Source organism: Haemorhous mexicanus, chromosome 14, assembly GCF_027477595.1.
Source record: "Haemorhous mexicanus isolate bHaeMex1 chromosome 14, bHaeMex1.pri, whole genome shotgun sequence".
Lineage (NCBI taxonomy): Eukaryota > Metazoa > Chordata > Aves > Passeriformes > Fringillidae > Haemorhous > Haemorhous mexicanus.
Genome location: NC_082354.1, coordinates 11,140,102 through 11,158,085, shown reverse-complemented (window position 1 = coordinate 11,158,085; position 17,984 = coordinate 11,140,102). Strand labels below are relative to the sequence as shown.

General features: G+C 35.5%; 1 protein-coding gene across 4 annotated transcripts in view; it reads right to left on the bottom strand.

Moving 5' to 3' along the window:
• The window catches only part of THOC2 (THO complex subunit 2), a 49,366-nt gene that overhangs the window by 21,113 nt on the left and 10,269 nt on the right, over nt 1-17,984 (bottom strand). For all 4 annotated transcript variants that reach the window (XM_059859573.1, XM_059859575.1, XM_059859574.1 and 1 more), the window contains exons 5-19: nt 17,702-17,772; nt 16,904-17,025; nt 16,014-16,147; nt 14,749-14,915; nt 13,929-14,021; nt 11,505-11,660; nt 8,430-8,602; nt 8,088-8,283; nt 5,590-5,631; nt 4,460-4,590; nt 4,272-4,373; nt 2,978-3,062; nt 1,880-1,973; nt 1,366-1,446; nt 999-1,095 (exon numbers count right to left, since the gene is read on the bottom strand). In XM_059859573.1, the coding sequence (XP_059715556.1) occupies nt 999-1,095; nt 1,366-1,446; nt 1,880-1,973; nt 2,978-3,062; nt 4,272-4,373; nt 4,460-4,590; nt 5,590-5,631; nt 8,088-8,283; nt 8,430-8,602; nt 11,505-11,660; nt 13,929-14,021; nt 14,749-14,915; nt 16,014-16,147; nt 16,904-17,025; nt 17,702-17,772 (1,744 nt within the window). The remainder of the gene's footprint in view (nt 1-998; nt 1,096-1,365; nt 1,447-1,879; nt 1,974-2,977; nt 3,063-4,271; nt 4,374-4,459; nt 4,591-5,589; nt 5,632-8,087; nt 8,284-8,429; nt 8,603-11,504; nt 11,661-13,928; nt 14,022-14,748; nt 14,916-16,013; nt 16,148-16,903; nt 17,026-17,701; nt 17,773-17,984) is intronic.

Below are 17,984 nucleotides of genomic sequence, written 5' to 3'. Positions count from 1 at the left end.
CTATGTTTTCTGTCTAGGAACTGTGCAATATCAACATAAGCTCCAATACCTGAATATTGCAGTACTATGAAACTGGCCATACCAGTAAATCCATTTAATTTTTATGATCTCAAGTACTACAATGACTTTTTTTTCCCCAAAATACTTACAGATGTGATTTTGAGGAAAGACAATAAACACTACTTACCCTTCCTCTGTAGCTCAAAGTGATTGCCATCATCAGAACAAAATGTAGGGACAGAGGAGCATATGAGACTGAATGTCTACATTGCAGGGAAGGGGAAAAATACTACATTTCTCAACATAACTACCCTAAAATAACATGCTGTGTTATCACCATTGGTAAGGTGCCTTTCAGTAACCATATGGGGATGTCTAATAGAAAAAAGTTGATACTCACCTATATGATAAAATTAAATAAGTAAATGAAACAATAATACTAAGTAATGACAATAGAAAGACAAAAGGAAAAACAAGGTATCTAATTGAATACCTTGTTTTTGAGTTATGATTGACATTGACATACAAATAAGCAATTCAACTACCACCAAATAAACTGGATAAAGTATTTAAATAATATTGAAATGTTAAGAGCCATCCCTGCAGAGAAGACATTATGAGAAACGAAAAACAAACTATAACAATCTCACTGCTTTATATAATGGATACTTATGTTTTTTCAAATGTACAATAACGTGTATGATGAAATAACACACTGGAAAGTTCTTTCCCCTATCTGGTTAGCTGTTAAAAAAACTATTAAAATAAGTTAAAGATGAAAAATCAGTGCTTCAAGAATGTCACAGCTATACAATTAGAGGAAAAGCAATGTACTAAGGAGTGTATCATTCTCTTTCTGCTATTTAACCTTTCCAGTGTTCTGAATGGAGTTTGCCACTACTAGAGCAACAACTACATCGAGCGCCTGTGTATCAGTAAACACCTAAATAACACTTCATATAAACAGAGTTTATAAGGATCCATTGTGCAATACTTGCCTTTTGCCAGCTTTCAGCTGGTTGGCTACATACTGCAGGAGGCCTGCGAGTTCAATTGGGTATTTTCGAAAAACGGCACCACAAAAGCTTGCCAGACCTAAAGCAAAGAGAAACAGCTATGACTGCACCTGTTTATTAAACAAACTTTAACAAACTGCATATGGCATCTTAGCAATACATGCATTTCTGGAATACGAAACGGAAAAAAAATTCTTATTGATTAAACTTGTCAGGTCTCCATTTTGCTTAAAATATTAGCCAGTAGGTACAAGTGAAATATTGATCATAATGATCAGTGGTTGAATAGATCATGGGGGAAGTGAAATATTTTAAACATCATTGTAATAAATAAAACAAGAATACTAACTCTGCAGCCAGCTTGAGATTGTAGTGTCATCATGCTTCATTCTCTCCTTCTCAGGGTTTGCCAATGCTTCAATGATACAATCTTTAGCGAAGTTAAAGAGAGTATTTTTCTTCAACTTACAAACACAGAAGTTACAGGGACTTGTTTTTCTGGCTTTTGTTATATATGAACACAATATATAAGTACAGCAATCACTAATGTAACAATGGTTTGAAAAAAAACCATAAAATACTAGCCTAAAAGCAATATTTACCTCACTATTTACAAGATCACTATGCCTTCAAGACTGAAAGTAGTAAAAACAAAGAATCATTTTCATAGTGTGAAAGAATAATAGAGAGGGTTCCATAAACCACTACAAACGCAAAGGTATTTGTAAACTTCACTAAGATTTAGAGCAAAAAGCAGCAAGAAGAGAAAACAGAGGCAATATTTACTCACAGATAACACACTTAATCTGGCTACAACTGCAGCTTTATCAATCAGTGATGCAGTAATTTAAATCAAAGGATACATGCCAAGACATCATAGTTCAGGGAAGTGAGGTATTTCAGCGAATCAACAACCGGAGTTATCAAGTTATCATATTTTTGTATTTGTGATAAAATCTGCAAGTTACAACAGACATTCAGCTGAACAGGGACAGTATTCCTTATCTTTCACATAATAAAAGCATTTAACAATACTTGTCTTCAAAACCTACAGAAAACATGCTTAAAATTAATTTTTCAAAGGTCCTAAACAACTGTCAAAGAAAACAGGCAATCTCATTAATCTATCTAGTACCTTAAAGATACCAGTGAAACATGTCTCTAACATGTACAAACAATTCTGTATAATTTCTTTTTTCAATTATAAGCAAAATAACGAAAACTTTTTTTTCCTAATATTTCTTAAGAATCCTAAACCTTAGCAGCAGGATTTCCTGTTGCTACATACAGTAATAAAAGACTATTTTAAAAAAACCCCAAAACCATGAAGATAGGTCATGAAAGACTACAAGTATGCTGCATTAATCAAGTTCTAGGATGGTCTCTTCGGAACATGACACACGTGTGTATACTGCAGCAGTAATTTCTTCAAGTACAATCTAAAAACTGGTAAATCCATACTCTTGGGCCACATTTGTGAATAAGGTGGAGGCCCATCAACACATTTTTACACCTCTCCAGCCCTCTGTAGCAACAAGCAATCTTAAAAATCCTTCTCAGCTTTGTAGGTCTATTTCAGACTTCAAAGTTTTAAGTTTTCTTCTAAATGGAAGACTCTGATCTTTCTCCAACCCACTCATAGACAGCTGTCAGAGCAACTTCATCTGAATTCACATTCTGCATAACCTGATCGGCAATCCCTGTACCTGAGATCCACCTCTGCCATCTCAAATTAAATTTTTTCTGCAGTTGGTTACTCAAGACATGTTTCCACATTTAATATGTCATTAAGTATTATTAAGTCATATTTAGTATCTTACTATGTGCACTATTAAAAAATGACTATATTTTAAGATTTGCATCAAAAGTAAAAAATAATGAAATTAGAACTTCAGGCCCCTTCCTGAACTTCAATTATCTGTTGTCAGGATGAATAGCATGAAATACATGTAGCTACATACATAATCAAATAAAATTGTAGGATTGCTGTGGCTGAGCTTCCCAATTTGTCTTCCAGAGGGTTTCACATTTTCCTTAGTTAAACGCCTGTAAAAGAGAACATATTTTACAAAAGGTAAGCTAGAAGAATATTAAAACAGGTCCGTTTCAGTGAAGAAACATCTTTGTAAGTCTTTGTAAGACTAAATTCTCAATAGCAAATGTGTTTTCAAGACATCTCAGCACAGAAATGCTAATCCATTGAAAACTGGAAATAGAGAAATCCTCCAAGATGCAGGCAGTACAAAAAGTCCCTCTGCTTACTATGGACCATATTCTTCCTTTAACTTCCAACATTTTGCTTTCCAAAGTCATCAGTGAAACCTGTAGCACATACACCAAACTACCATGTGATGCTGTTAGTTGCTCCTGGAAATTTAACTTAGCCACAGACCAGTCATTTCTTTTTGCATTCAGTTCACCAAAAACCAGTATTTCTTTCTTTCTGTTACAGTTCCACTGTCAGCATTTCCTACTGAAGATCTGAGCTCTGCCTGAAACCTGAAGCTGACAGTAAATTATACACAGAGCTGTTGACCTTCAACAACTGACAGCACTGTGGTTCACCTGCACAAGTGAAATCCATTGTACAGGGGAAGGGGGGAAAGGTTTATGGTGTATGCAGCAAGTCAGAAGGGAATCAAAACAGTTGTTCCTAGCTTTCACAGCTCTGAGTGCAAAGTCTCTTATCCAGAAACAATTACTGTCTTGCCTATATGGAAGGGTTCTGATTATCCACATTGTAACACAACACCATCTGCTTTTGGCAAATGGAGAACCTAATTCTATGATGGTGACTTCAAATGTGAGGTAAATCTGGAATTGCTGTGAGCCCACTTGAAGGTGAGAATAAATCATTCTGTTCAACTCACTGCCATACATTCAAATCTACTGAGAACATTACAAGATTCTTGAGACTCTTTGGAGGAGAGTCTCCACACCTAGAGGAACTATGTAGCACTTGTACATTTCATAAGCAAAGCAATTTATCAAAACCCATACCCATGGAAATGGTTTTAAGTCATTTAATGGGACATTTTTCAGAGATTATATACCCTTATTGGTAACAAATTTGTCTGTGTTCTTGCTTATTTGATGGTTTTTAACCACAATACATTAAATGCTTTAATGAACAAGGACTATTTGGGAAATTACCAAGTCATTAGACAGGCAATGTATTTGTCAATTTTCTCCAGCTGGTGATATGCAAAACACTGTAGTACAATTCATAATTATTTATGGGAATAGACTACTTACTTCATGATGTATTTGGCTCGATCTATGGTTTGAGCTTTAACTTTCACAAGCAGTGGGTGACTATTGTATGTTTCATTCTTCCATTGCCCATAGAGACGGTACCTGGAAAAGTTATACAGGAAAAGGAATTTCAGAACTGATAATTCAGCAGCACATTCCAAAGGATGGAAACAAATCATTCTACTCACCGGTACTGGTATGGAAAGGTTTTGAACATTCCCCATAATTCCTCAGACATGCATGCATTGCAGTCCATCAAGGAAAGAGATGGAAGCAAGACTTGATCAGTAATACTCAACAAACAGCTGAACAGTGTTTCCTGGGATAAAGACAAAACCCAAGGTAACTATCAGGAAGTGCCCCAGAAGCAGTGTAATACATGCAGTGCACAGATGTACAAATGGAAAATTTGATTAAAAAAACAAGTACACCACAAGATTAAGAATTTCAGAACAAAAATCTAAATAGGACCTAGAAATATCTCCCACCATAAATCATTCAATAAATAATTTACGGACTACAGACACTGTCAATATTTTATCTGCCTATAAAAGATACTAGAACAAAGCTGCTGCAATGTTCGGCAGGTTGCACTCTTTTGAATCAAACATACCATTAAAAAATGGATATTGTGTGGACTTGCATGAAGTGCAACACAGGAAAAAATTCTTTTTGGCAACTGCTTTCAATGTATTAAGGTATTCCTCATCTTTACTTCAATTTTCAAAATTTCAGGTAAAAACCCAAAAGCGTTATACACGTCCACAAGACGTATTTCCAATTTCCCTGTTTTCAGTACCCTACCACCCTTAACCTTTCTTAAACACTTCTCTTTTCCACTGAGCTATTTTAGAATAACTACAGCAGCAATGAAAAACAACCAAAACAAAACAAAAAACCCAGAAGGGATTTTCTCTGTGATGATTCAGGAAATCAGGATAAACGAGAAAGAGGAACAAGTAACAATGAAAACTGCAGAAACTTCATATTGAAAACCCACTTACTGATTTAAAAAAAAACCTCTTGTTTTTGCAAGCTGGATTTCTACTGAAAACTTGGATTCATTGTGAACAATCTTGATAATAAATTTGAAAATTCTGAAGTAAATAAATTAAGCAATTCAAGAAAAAATCATTGTATCAATAAACATCTCTCCTGCTTCCAATCTGTCTTTTCTCTATGTTTTTCCCCACCATGAAGTGTATTTATAGAATAAATAGCTGGAGGATTTGCAGCTCATCCCAAGGAAATAAGAAATAAAATGCACATTTGGTCACCACTACAATCTTGCATAAAAACACTTTCCTCCAAAACTCACCATTTTCTCTTTATCTTCCTGTTTGCTTCCATCAGACTGAAACTATAACAAAGACAACCATGTTAACTGTAGCACAGTTAATGTAACAGTTACAGTTTCAGAAAAGAGCTATCTCAGCAAAAGCATAAACCTGAAGGGCCAAGCATCTCTTAAATGTTTAATTTGCCATATCTGCCAGCATTAAAGTATTTTTAAATAGAAATTCAAATGCATGGATGAAACACATTCCTTACATACAGAGTGGCTTTGTACAATTTTGTCCAAAAAGAAATAATAGCTAGAGCTACAAGGAAACTTGCTATTACATGTGAAATATTGAATTTTCTTACTGGAGAGGAAAAAAATTACCTAAGCATTCACCTTCTACCTAAAAACTCTGAGGACCTCCAATGCAGTTACCAACAGCCATAGATTATTTCCCCCATCTTTCTCTCACAGTAACACCCTCTTAAGCTTTTAGTCTTCGTTATTAAATTACTTTTTCTCTCTGCTTGCTCCACTCACCATGAAAAGCATATTAAGCTATCACACCAGTAAGCGCACAATTATTTTAAAGGTACACTTTAGCATGAAAGCTGCAGTGCAATGTTAGTAGTCTAACTTTTTAACTACTGTATGGGTTAACTTAGAGTCAAATTACCTTCAGTTACAAGTATTTCTACTGTGTGTTAAATGTAATTTCACAACTAGAACATGCTGATGGCAACAATGCATTAAAAATAACTTTCCCTAGTTACCTTAACCACTCTGTCACTGACGAATTTCTTCACAGTTCCAACCTAGAGCAAATAGCTAAAATGTTGCTCATTCTTGTCAGAAATACATTAAACTGTCATATAAGTATATTTACAGTAAACCTGCACAAGAGATTCCTATAACCATGTAATCTGCATTCCAGTGTACATACCCTCAGAAACAGGGCTTTCTCACAAACCATCAATATTTCAATTACAAAGTAGTTCTAATAGTCTGCTGACAGCAATAAAATGCAGTAATCCCTTAAAATTTTAATTTCCAACTGGACTGCACTGTCAGTGCAAAATAGGTATCGCTGAATTCATATCAGTCTTCTAACTGGCCAGCAAGAAATGAGCATGCTACGAAATTGGAGTATTTGCCCATTCTGGATGAGAAGATGCCAAGAAATTATACAGAAATATGGAAGTAGGGAGAGAGTTGAAGCTTCCCTGATTTTATTACAAAGACTACATGGAACCCAAAGTTATTGTAGGTCTCTAACCCTATCACAGCGTCTTGGAACCGAACAAAAATAAATTCTCTTGACAAAACCTGCTATTTTGAACAAAAAGATCTTCAATCCCAAGAATTATCTGTGTTCTTAGCTCTGCATCATCAGGTACAGCTGGACATGAAAGCCTCCCCTCAGGTGCTATATAAATTATGAGTATTCCAATATTTGCTAGTTGCAATTGAAATAAAAATATTTTTAAGGAAAAAAAAGTTATAAAACAGAAAACTTCTCCTCCAGTACCACTTAGATCAATCAACCTCTCCAATTTTCTGTTGTACATTAAAATAAAATGCTGGGCAACAAAACCCATGGTTTTTAAGTTTTGAGGAGGTAGACTGGTTGTTCATTGATAATAATAGCAATTTAAAAATTATTTATTCCAAAGTTTCTCTAAGTGGCTGTTTCAAAAAAAAATTAAACCCCCTATTGCTGACTTGAGAATAAATCAGGTAAATAGCAAACTGCCAGAAAAGCAGCAGAAGAACTCATTAGGCTCAATCTGAACTACTGAGTACATTTTAAAGGACTTCAGAACATAAATTCAACTTTAAACCTTCTAAAACAGGTTATCCTGCCAATCCTTCAATACACACATGGTCAGAAGACATTAACCCATCTCAAGAGATCAGTTAATTTGTGAAGGTGGCAACTTGAAGTGATTTCCACATCGAACTCATCCTTGGCAGCATCTAAAAATACGTCACTGACACAAGATCAATACCAGAAGCATTTTAACCAAGCAGAAGAGGGGGAAAAAAAATGAAGTAAAAGGATGCAAAATCCCCTGTTTCCCAAGTAACCTAACTTGGGAACTCCAGCTAACTTCCTTAGCTGGAACTGAAAGCTGAAATTATTTGTACTGCACATGTATTAGGTTATCAGTCCTTGCTGACTACATTGTTGCTGTAATAATGTAGAATGACTTCCAGTCAGTACCATATGTCTGTTGGGTTTTTTCATTACAGACACAAATAATATTTCAAAATATGAGTGCCATAACAGGAGATTAGACATCACTAAATATCTGTGGTTATAAATCTAAAGTGCCTTAAGTTGTTCATAAAGATGTTTACAGATCATAAAATTGAAAAAAATTACAATAAGATTCTCCAAGTTTGTCCTTAGTCAAGATCTTCTGTTTCAGCATTTGAATATCACACAATTCGCAAGACAAGCATATTTTGACGTCAGAGTAATTGGTAATTGGTATCTTTCACGTTTTGACCAGCTATTGTGTCATACCAACCTCTTTCATAAATGCTTTTCCAAGGCGCACTACTTTTGCAAATAAAATGGGATCATGGGACAGATGAGGACCAAGGTAACAAAGCATGTTGAACACTTCCTTTCTCAATTCCTCAAAGCTCTCTGCTTGTTTTGGTGCTCTCTTGTTTGGCAAAGAGGAAATTGGTGACCCTTTAGCTCCTTTAGGTACACCAACCCTGAAAAATAAAATGTGCAGCATTCCACATGAAATAGAAGAGAAAACTTTAGAAATGTATTTATAATTAGGCTTATCAGTGAATTTCATGCTGTAAAGAAACTGTTTTTCCCCTGTGCAGCAGCAGAATTGTGGCTGCCCCTTTACCTGCGGTACAGGGGCTCAATGGTCACGTGGACGAGCTGGCAAAGCGCGATCGCAATCGGCTTGTGCGAAGTAGAGTAAAATGGAGGCATCTGATCCATGATACTTTGTGCATGGTGCCAATCACCAATTTTCAATAGGGCTTCCAATAAGCCAAGTTTTTGATTATCAGGAGGCTGCAAGACAATAAAGAAAAAGTGTGTTCATAAAGTCTCCTTAATAATTCTCCTTAAGTAGCTGTGATCCACAGGGAGAGAAAAAAGCCTTGTACATCAACTCTGTAATAAAAACATATGCAAAATAAAACTTAGCTAGACATTTAGACAGTAAGAAAACCTCAAAAGAAGTTATAAACAAATCCATGTAGAATTTAACATCTAGATCGAGGAAAAAGTTAAAAATAAAACTGAAATTTATAAAGTTGTCTGATGTATGTGTGATCACGTATTTTTTTCAAACTGTCACAATCTATTGCAGCTTATTTCCTTACAGGACATTTTAAGAACAATGCAAGCACTTGAGAATCCTTTATGCTGTGTGTTTTTCTGGGTTTAAAAGCACAAACTTCTCTTGCAAAAGCAGATTAGAATTAAAAAAAAGCTAAGCCACACTCAAACCCTTTCTCCATCCTAGCGTGCCTGTACAACAAGTTTCACACTAGCATCTATTCTAGGAGACTCTAGACTTAAGTGCAAGTCTACACAGTCTTCCAAAATTCCCTTTGCATAACAGGCATAAGAGGAAACAGGACTCTAAGATCATGCCTTGAAGCACCTTTTCAGGGGCATAGTATTGATATATTTTATTGTTATAAATTGGTTTTCCCTGGCCCCCAAGCTAAAAGTCTATTCCTAAGTGACTAACAGTAAGGAAAACTAGCTGTAAGTAACTACAAGTCCAAAATGATGTTTACACCCAGGGAAGGATGATTACAAGTCTAGGACAAAATGGTTTTGTTATTTTAAAGCAAAATATAATTTTATTTAAACCACACAAGCAGAGAAGGTTGACTGACAAGAACAATAATTACAAGAACAATAATTACAAAACAGACACTCCTTTGCTTCTACAGTTTGTGTGGTTTTAGTGGGTTTTTTTCCCTTTTAAAACTAACACTGGCAAATATTTTTCTGATAGTTTTGAAAACAGAAAACAGCACAGCCCATGGTAAAATGCACAGCAAAACCAAGTCAGGTCTCTATTCATGCTGAACTTATGGAGCTCACACGCTGCTTGACTTTTGAGTAAGCAAGTTCTGACATGAGCTCTCCAAAAGCCAAGACACGTCTGGCACAGAGGGATCAGTCTGGAGCTGCTGTCAAACCCATTCCTGCTGCCCACACTATGACCTGTCTGGATGTCCTATCACACAGTTACAGCAAATGCACCTTAAAAGGCAAAAGTGGGCAGCACATTTGTCAAGACTAAATTATTTATGTTAGTCATGAGATAATAATGAATTTTAACCACACAAAATAACCACATTATGGATCTAAAAACGAGTCAGGTCAATACTTTTTAAACATTGCTTTCCTTATGCAGGCATTTATTCCATAATACTGTATCAAAAATAGTACATTAAATTATGTGCTGGATACAATGTGCTCAAACTTAGGCTGACAACACCTTTCACATGTAGTTACTCCCCTAACTGCTATGAAGTGCACAGCTAAGCACATACAAAAATACTTTTAACATAGAAATAAGCTTTTTAAGAAACGCCATGCATTGCATAACAGCGCGTGCAGTCACAGAAATTGGTTTCTGTTAAGTACAGCTCTTAATTTTCCCAACACACAGGCGCAGACTTTGTCATTTTAATCCTTCAGAAAAATGCTGCACTTTCTGCTAAAGCTTAAAATTCCCTAGTTCTTAATTCTAAAGCTTAGTCATGAAAGCTCTTAATTCCTCTGACATTACTTGCAACGTGTACATTCCCCATGTCCCATCAAGAGTTTATTTTTCTGTCAGAAGAGGGTGACAAGCACACTTCAGAAAATTCTGGGCAGCCCCCTCTGACAGCAGAGAAGGTGGGCCAAAGCAATGTGGTGTAAGCAAAAGGGAGGAGATCAGAAATTTCAAGTGAGTGAAAGAAATAGGCAGCAGCTGTGGCTGCAGTTGAGAGTCAGAGGGCAGTGACTGAGGGAAGAAAATGGAATTAGTTTTTCAAGGCAGAAAAGAAAAATGAAAGGAGAAAGAAAGGTCAGAGATTAACAGAATCAAGGTGGTGTAGAAGAAGTAGGAATAGGTAGACAAACCAGACTGATAAGGAATACAGAAGGATACACAAATTCAAGAACAGAAACCACCAAGACTGATGGATCCCTCCTCCCACTCCAGGATGCAACTAAAAAATGCATATATCAAGCATTTTTCTTTTTTTGTTTTAAATAAGGTGTTTAAGTACTTAAGTACTCAAATGAAGATGACAACATAACGGCCTCTAAGAGATCAAGAAACTTTGTTTATAAAAAAGGCTTTGACACACTAAATCAAATTAAACCTAGAGCACCATAAATCTAACTTAGTAGGAACTTAAATCAACAGAATAAATTTACACATATGGAGATACAGGCTTAAAAGAAAGCACAGTGAGCAGTTACAGGTAAAAATCCTCAGTTATAAGCTTCTTCTACAATGCTGGATAATTATACCAACTTTCCTAAGTCTGGCAATTCTTTATGTCCCAATTCTTGATTGAGAGAACTAATGTAGTTATTTTTATGAAATCAACCAGGATTATACTATCATGAATCCTAGAAGTGCAGCTGTTAAAGGCTGTGAAGTGTATAAATGCTGGGGCATACTTAGTGAAGCCAATACAACAAAAAGGGAAGGAAGAAATCAATTAGCCATTCAACCAAGAATATTTTATGTACAGAGATACAGAACAAACACCAAACCATGCATTTTTGTACATTCAGTATAACAGAAGTGTGGTTGGAAGACTAATACAAGCCATCTAATACAAGAAGCATGTAACTGTTTTTCAAATAAATGTAAGTACGTTTTTGTAACAATTGTTTTGTTTAATGTAATTCAAATAATGTTACTAAAAAGAAAGCTACTCAGTCACACCTTTTCAGTTTTCTCCTCCTCTTTTTCCTTTTCTTTCTCCTTTTCTTCAGTCTTTTCAGATGATAAGACAACCATAGTAAGTTTTCTGACAATTTGTTTAGCTTCCACTATCTCTCGCTTGTGCTCCTCAATGATGGCATTATCCCCTGGTAGAAGCTGAAAAACAGAACATTATATCTCAAAATTGAAGAGACCAACTGTTACTGTAGATCACCTGAGCTCGGAGAAGATCTTTGGCCTTTCTTGTTGCTAATCTGACAGTGTTTCAGGGTACCAGTTTCTTTTCCTTGCTGCCATCATCCCAAACAGGGAGTTACACTAATAGCAAACCATTCTGAAAATCAAGGGCTCATGAGAAAGAATACCACTCTACTTCTTCACAACCATTTGTTGTCTGGGTCCCCCTTGCCCTCCAATTTACCATCCAGCTATAGCTTTATGGCGACAATTACACACATCATGCATGATAACATTAACACAAGTCAGTGCCTTTAATCCAATTGAATATTCAAAATTTTGCTCACCAAAGGAAAGAAAAATTTAATCACCAAGGAAAACCAGGTAACCTACTTAGCCACACACTTTCATTACACATTTATTTTAAAGAAGTAACATTTAAAGCTTACCTAATTTTTTATTTATGGGCAATGTGGACTAAAAACATATAATATATATTCTTTAAAAACCATCTTAAATAAAGTACCTAGTATGTAAAAAACCTCAGCACAGCCTTGTACTTGAGAATAATCAGGGTGAGGAATATAAACGTACACTCAGAGATTAAAAAGTCAAGTTTGTGAGACAAAAGAAAAACTCTTTTTCTGACAAAGCCAAAACTTTAATTTAGCTCCTGAAACCAAGATTACACTTTCCCTGCAAGTAAGTCATCAACTTACTGCAGAGTCATGACCTCTTTGATGCACTCATCTTTTCTTCTAATGGTTTTAACAAAAGATTTTTATTGGTTTTTCTTTGCCAAACTGATCATTGAAGGAGGAAAGAATTCCTCCATTTCACAGAAATGAGCTTCACCAAGAAGCAGCTAGTGTGGAAATTGAATGGGTAAATTGTATCTTTAGGATGCCATACACTCTATATAGCTGTGGGTATACACACACTATTTGAGAACAGTTTTTACAGGCTTGGAAGGGAAGGGAGGGCAGAAGTGGGGAGAACATTCTAAATGAGAGTTATAATCCTGGCAGTGCTCTCCTATGGGAGCCACACAACGAACATCCCTCCAGACTCAACACCTACACACTAATTATTTGATAGAAACTTTCAAGGCAAGTTAAATTAAGCCTGAACTGAAAAGAGATTTAAAAAAATGCACCATCTCAAACATGCAGAGATAGAGGCAGGCAGAGAGATCCTGGAATGAGACTGAGAATCACCACCATGCAGGTGAACAGTGCAAATGACTGCAGGGACCCTCAAGCCTGAGACTGGAATAAAACATGCCCATACCTGCACAAGTCTGAGCTGAGATTGCACAGACAACTGTAAGCCCAAGTCTGAGCATGTTTTTTAAGCTTACAAACACTCTCTTCAAAACAAGCTTTATCATCACACATTCCTCACTCCACACCAATTATCTGAGACATGCACTCCTACTCTTGCTCCACCCAACACATTTTCAGCCAAAATACTCCTATGAAGCCAAGGACAGTTATTGGCAACTCAATATTGATGAGATTGTGAACAAGGCTACAAAATGCCAAACAAATTAATGGCAGGACTACATTCCAAACTTTCCACAGATGTAACTATAACTCTTTCCTTGATTTCAGTGGAAGAGTTGAATCTTAAATTTCTTAAGACTATAAATGGATATTGTGAAATTAAAAATTCTTGTATAATGTAAAATTAATTTGATAACTACAACATCCTGTTAACCATTCACCAAACTGGAATGTTGGTTTATAAAAGAATAAGTCTCTGATTATATCTGAACACCTAAGTTCATTTCCTTCCTTCAACCTAACAAATGGTAAGAATTTTCATAGAGAATGAGAGGTCTATTCAGGAACCTGCAAGCATTTAAAAAAATAATAACCCTCTATTAAACTAGAACAATGTTTGGAGCTGATTGTCCTAGCACTTTTCTCAAAAACTGATTCTAAAGGAAGGTTACTTAGGCATTTACCTCCAACTTCCTACTCTGCCAGAAGGTAAACAATCTGGAGAATGTTACACAGATAATTCAAATAAAGTTTATCAGCATTTATACTTCAATGTGTGCTTATCTGAATATGTGGCATAAAGAAAGCACTGAAAATTTTAAGAATCACTCAATATTGTACACCTACAGAATTACACAGAATATCACAAACTTGAAAATTTAAAAATAGGATAAAGTATCTGATTTTCTTTTTTTAAAATGTCCTTAGCTTTGGCATCTAGCAGAGTAGTACTGTCACTTACATGAACATAAAGATCTTCCAAATCTATGAGATTATGTTGCAAAAGGACAGCAGCAACTCTGTATAAGGAGGAAGGGGTCTCACCACTTGGATCCTAAAATGGACAGCATCAAAATTTAAGAACAAAGTAATCAGACCACAGCAGAAGATTATAAAACAGGAACCACTACATTTCTGTTCAGATGAAAAACATTAACCCACAGTTCTCCTTGTTACCATGTTATTTAACAGCTATTACTTCCAAGTCACTAGACTTTACTGTAATACACATTCAGTATTTTCAGAAACAAAACCTTTACCTTCACACCCTATGGTGCAATCTTGTATGCAATTCCTAACTATGCATTTAAAAAAAACCCTTGAGTATTTTATCAAATATCAACTATGAGTCCCCTGCAAACATGCTTCTCACTCCTGGGGATAAGTCCTGATTATAATGCACAGTCCCTTTGTTCATGCCAGTCCTTACATAACTCTACAAGTTCAAGTGGAAGGTATCAAGATTGTTTTCAGCTCTTTTAAGAGAACATTAAGCATTCTCCTGTAAAATATGGCAAGAGACTCCCACTCAAATAATGAAATTATTGCTTTTAATACCAGAATTTTACAACTTAAAAACTAATTTCTATGTGTTAAAAAAAACCACACAAAAAAATCCTAAATCAACCAAAAAAAAAAAAACCAAAAAAAAAAAACCACAAAAAACCAAAAAAAAAACAAAAAAAAAACCAAAAACAAAGAAAATACAAAAAAAACCCCACAACTGCAGAAAATCTGTTAACTGCAGTTCAACCACCAACGACAATAATGGAAATACATACCTGATAAAATTTGAATTTGAACCCAAGGATATGGCATAGAGTTTGAGGTTCACACATGTACATGTAAGACTCTATCAGTGGTACAAAGAAATCATCATACTCAGGCCTGCACTCATAGACTTCTAGGATGATATCCAAAACTCTGTTAGGATCAAGATTGAAACATCCTAGTGGAGAAGGACAGAGCAGAAAAGCTTATTTTCATTCTCATACTGTTTCTGAAACACAAATGCATCAACTTTTACAATTAATTCTTTGCAGCTAAACTTGAACCTGATTTATCAGCAGAAAAACAATCTGGATCATCTATAAATACAGCACTGATCATTCTGATTTGTCAAATATTGTATTACGCAAAAATACTAAACAGAACATCCAGCCCAGATTACAGCAAAAGCAGAAATTAACAACTTAAAGAGAACATTTAGTAGCTAAAAACCTGACCTCACCAACACCACAGGGCCAGCACAAGGCATGGGTTGCTGCTGCTTCTCTTGTGCTGCACACATACACATTCAGTCACACAAATCAGCCAGCTAGTAATTATTTTACAACCCAAAAGCTGTTCTGGTTTGACCTAGACCCTGAACCTCCTGGTGGTCCTGCCCTGTAATTCAGCTTTATTACCAGCAGAAGAGAGTAGAGTTTCTTTATCAGAAGGAGAGCAAGCACTTTTTTTATAAAGTGGCAGCATAGCCTTTTGCTCATTACTACACTGGCACCATATGAGACAGGCACTGGTGCAAACATCAATATATTGTAAAGAATTCTTTATTCAAAAAGGAGTGTAAAACAAGGGTAATTACAGCTATCTACTGTTTTTAACATTCTCCACTTGGTGAGATTCTCATTGTGACTCAACTTAGAAATATGGAAAAATCACTAAAAGAACTAGATAAAGAAAGAATATTTACTACTTCTCATTTCTCTTCACAAGGAATCACTCATTCAGTATCTTCAAGAATAGATTTTAAGAATGTTCATGCATTGTACTGACACATTCAATAGCAAAAAGCATTACTTTGTTATGCTCCAATCCGCCTGACAAGCATATGTTCAAAAGATGTTAAAATCACAGCATGCATATCTAAGGCTACACCATAAATTCAGTATTTAAGTATACCTACACAACATTCCCAAAATAAATTTTTCCACAGAAACGGGAACTTCAAGATACCACAATTCTATCCAAGATTATCTACTTTCTGTAGTCATAAGAGCATACAGGAAAACCAATACTCATATTCTTTCAATAAATTCCTTACCTATTAAAGATTTGATATTTTCAAGGATTAAATCACTAGTGATATTTCCAGATAAGTCTTGACCCAATTCTGCAATAAGCTTTGCATAACCTTCATTCTCCTCTCTCAGCAAATTAAACTTCTGTTGCTTATAACTGCAAATAAAGAGAAATTAAATACTGTTGTGTAACATGCATCCAGTGAAGCTTACATATGCTCTTAGCAATTTGTTATAGAAAATACTAATTTTGAACACATTTTTAAGAACTTGCTATCAACCTGAGCTGTTGCAAAAACTATTAAATGCAGTATACAAATACCTGTAAGGTAGCACGCACTCTCCAAACAAATCTAGCTCTTATTTCAAATGCAGACAATTAAAAAGATTAGACTTACACTTAACAGGAAAGCTTGTTCTACACACTACTCAGGAGAACTGCTCTGTGGCAGTCCATGCTTAAAAATCTATTCTTGTTTCATGTGATGTTCTTTGACACTGAAACACTGGATGCAGAGACAGAAACCAAACATATACCAAAAAAACATAACCCATGTTGCCCAAATTCAAATAACTATGTTTGCCTAGTTATGAAAACAAAACCTATTCTTAAGTGATGCAAGAGCAATAATTAATTTAGTTATACTTTGTAAATTCACATATCACAAATAAATATTAATCTGTGTATATGGAGTCCCTGTAGCAAAAGCCACAGTTAACATGAGAAAGATTTTATACTTCAAGAGTTTGAAGACTAAGGGCAAACAAAATTCTTTTGTCAATGGCAAGTTAAAGTGCAACAAAACATATTTCCTAAAGAAAACTGAGCACTTGGTAGAAAACATTGTTATCAGACTAATCATCATTGCCCCTCCCCACCCACTCCCCAAACAACCCCGGCCCCAAGACTTACAATAGTTTTGTCTTTATTTTAACAGATTTTTGATTGAACTGTTGAGACTGCTTGATGAGTCCCAATGACTCCAGCGTCTCTGGATCTAAACGCTCCTTTAGGACAGTGTCAGATACAAGATACTAAAAAACACCAAAAACACACACCAAATTTGTCAATTACAAAGACCTAGAAACCACACAGTTATTATTTATGCTACATGTGCATTCTGACTACAACAGAAAAAAGTTTGCATTTTGCTTCAAACACAGAAGCAGACAAAGCTGACACACTATTAACTGAAACTGGAATTTTACAGTGGTAGATTTTATATACAAGAGCACCCTGAAGAAACAAAAAAGCCCTAGAGTCTAATTGCTGGTGACATCTCATAGCATCCAGGAACATTACTGCCAAGAACTGCATATTTACGAAGAGTATTCTTTATTTTTAAGAAGTCTTATTTTCATATGCTGAACTTTCTTACACATCAAGCTTACTCCACGCATTTAGGAATGCTACTTCTAAACACAAGAGGAGGTTACATAAAGAAGTGCAACTCAAGGCATACTTCAGAAGCAAAACTTCTGGTAAAGTTGCAGGTGGAAAAATTTAGGTTCTCTCAAAAGTCTTTAAAGAGCTCAAGAGGGAGCTAAACTATATTCTTCTATCACAAGACTTTGGAGATGAATTTTTAAATTATTTGGGCATTTGGAAAACACTCTTACAGTCTTTTCTGGAGAAAAAATAAAATCAAGCTTCAATACTCTTATTTTCCTTGTCAAATTTTGACATGCAATTTTGCCAGATGTAACTTACCAAACAGGCCAATACCAGTTGTGTAAAATGATCCCTCTTATTTTTTTCTTCTAAACAACTTGTTTCAATATCTACAAAAGAAGATGGGGGGGAAAAAAAGCAATTTCTACTTGTGAAATTTTGACTTTCTTTTTACAGTAACTATTCTGATAAATACTAATGATAACACACGGCAAAGGAACTTATTGATAGCATGGCAGTTTCTTGCCACCTCCCACACACTCATCCCCCATGGGGTTCACGTAATATTTTGATGACAATTCTCACACATCCACAAGCGTCA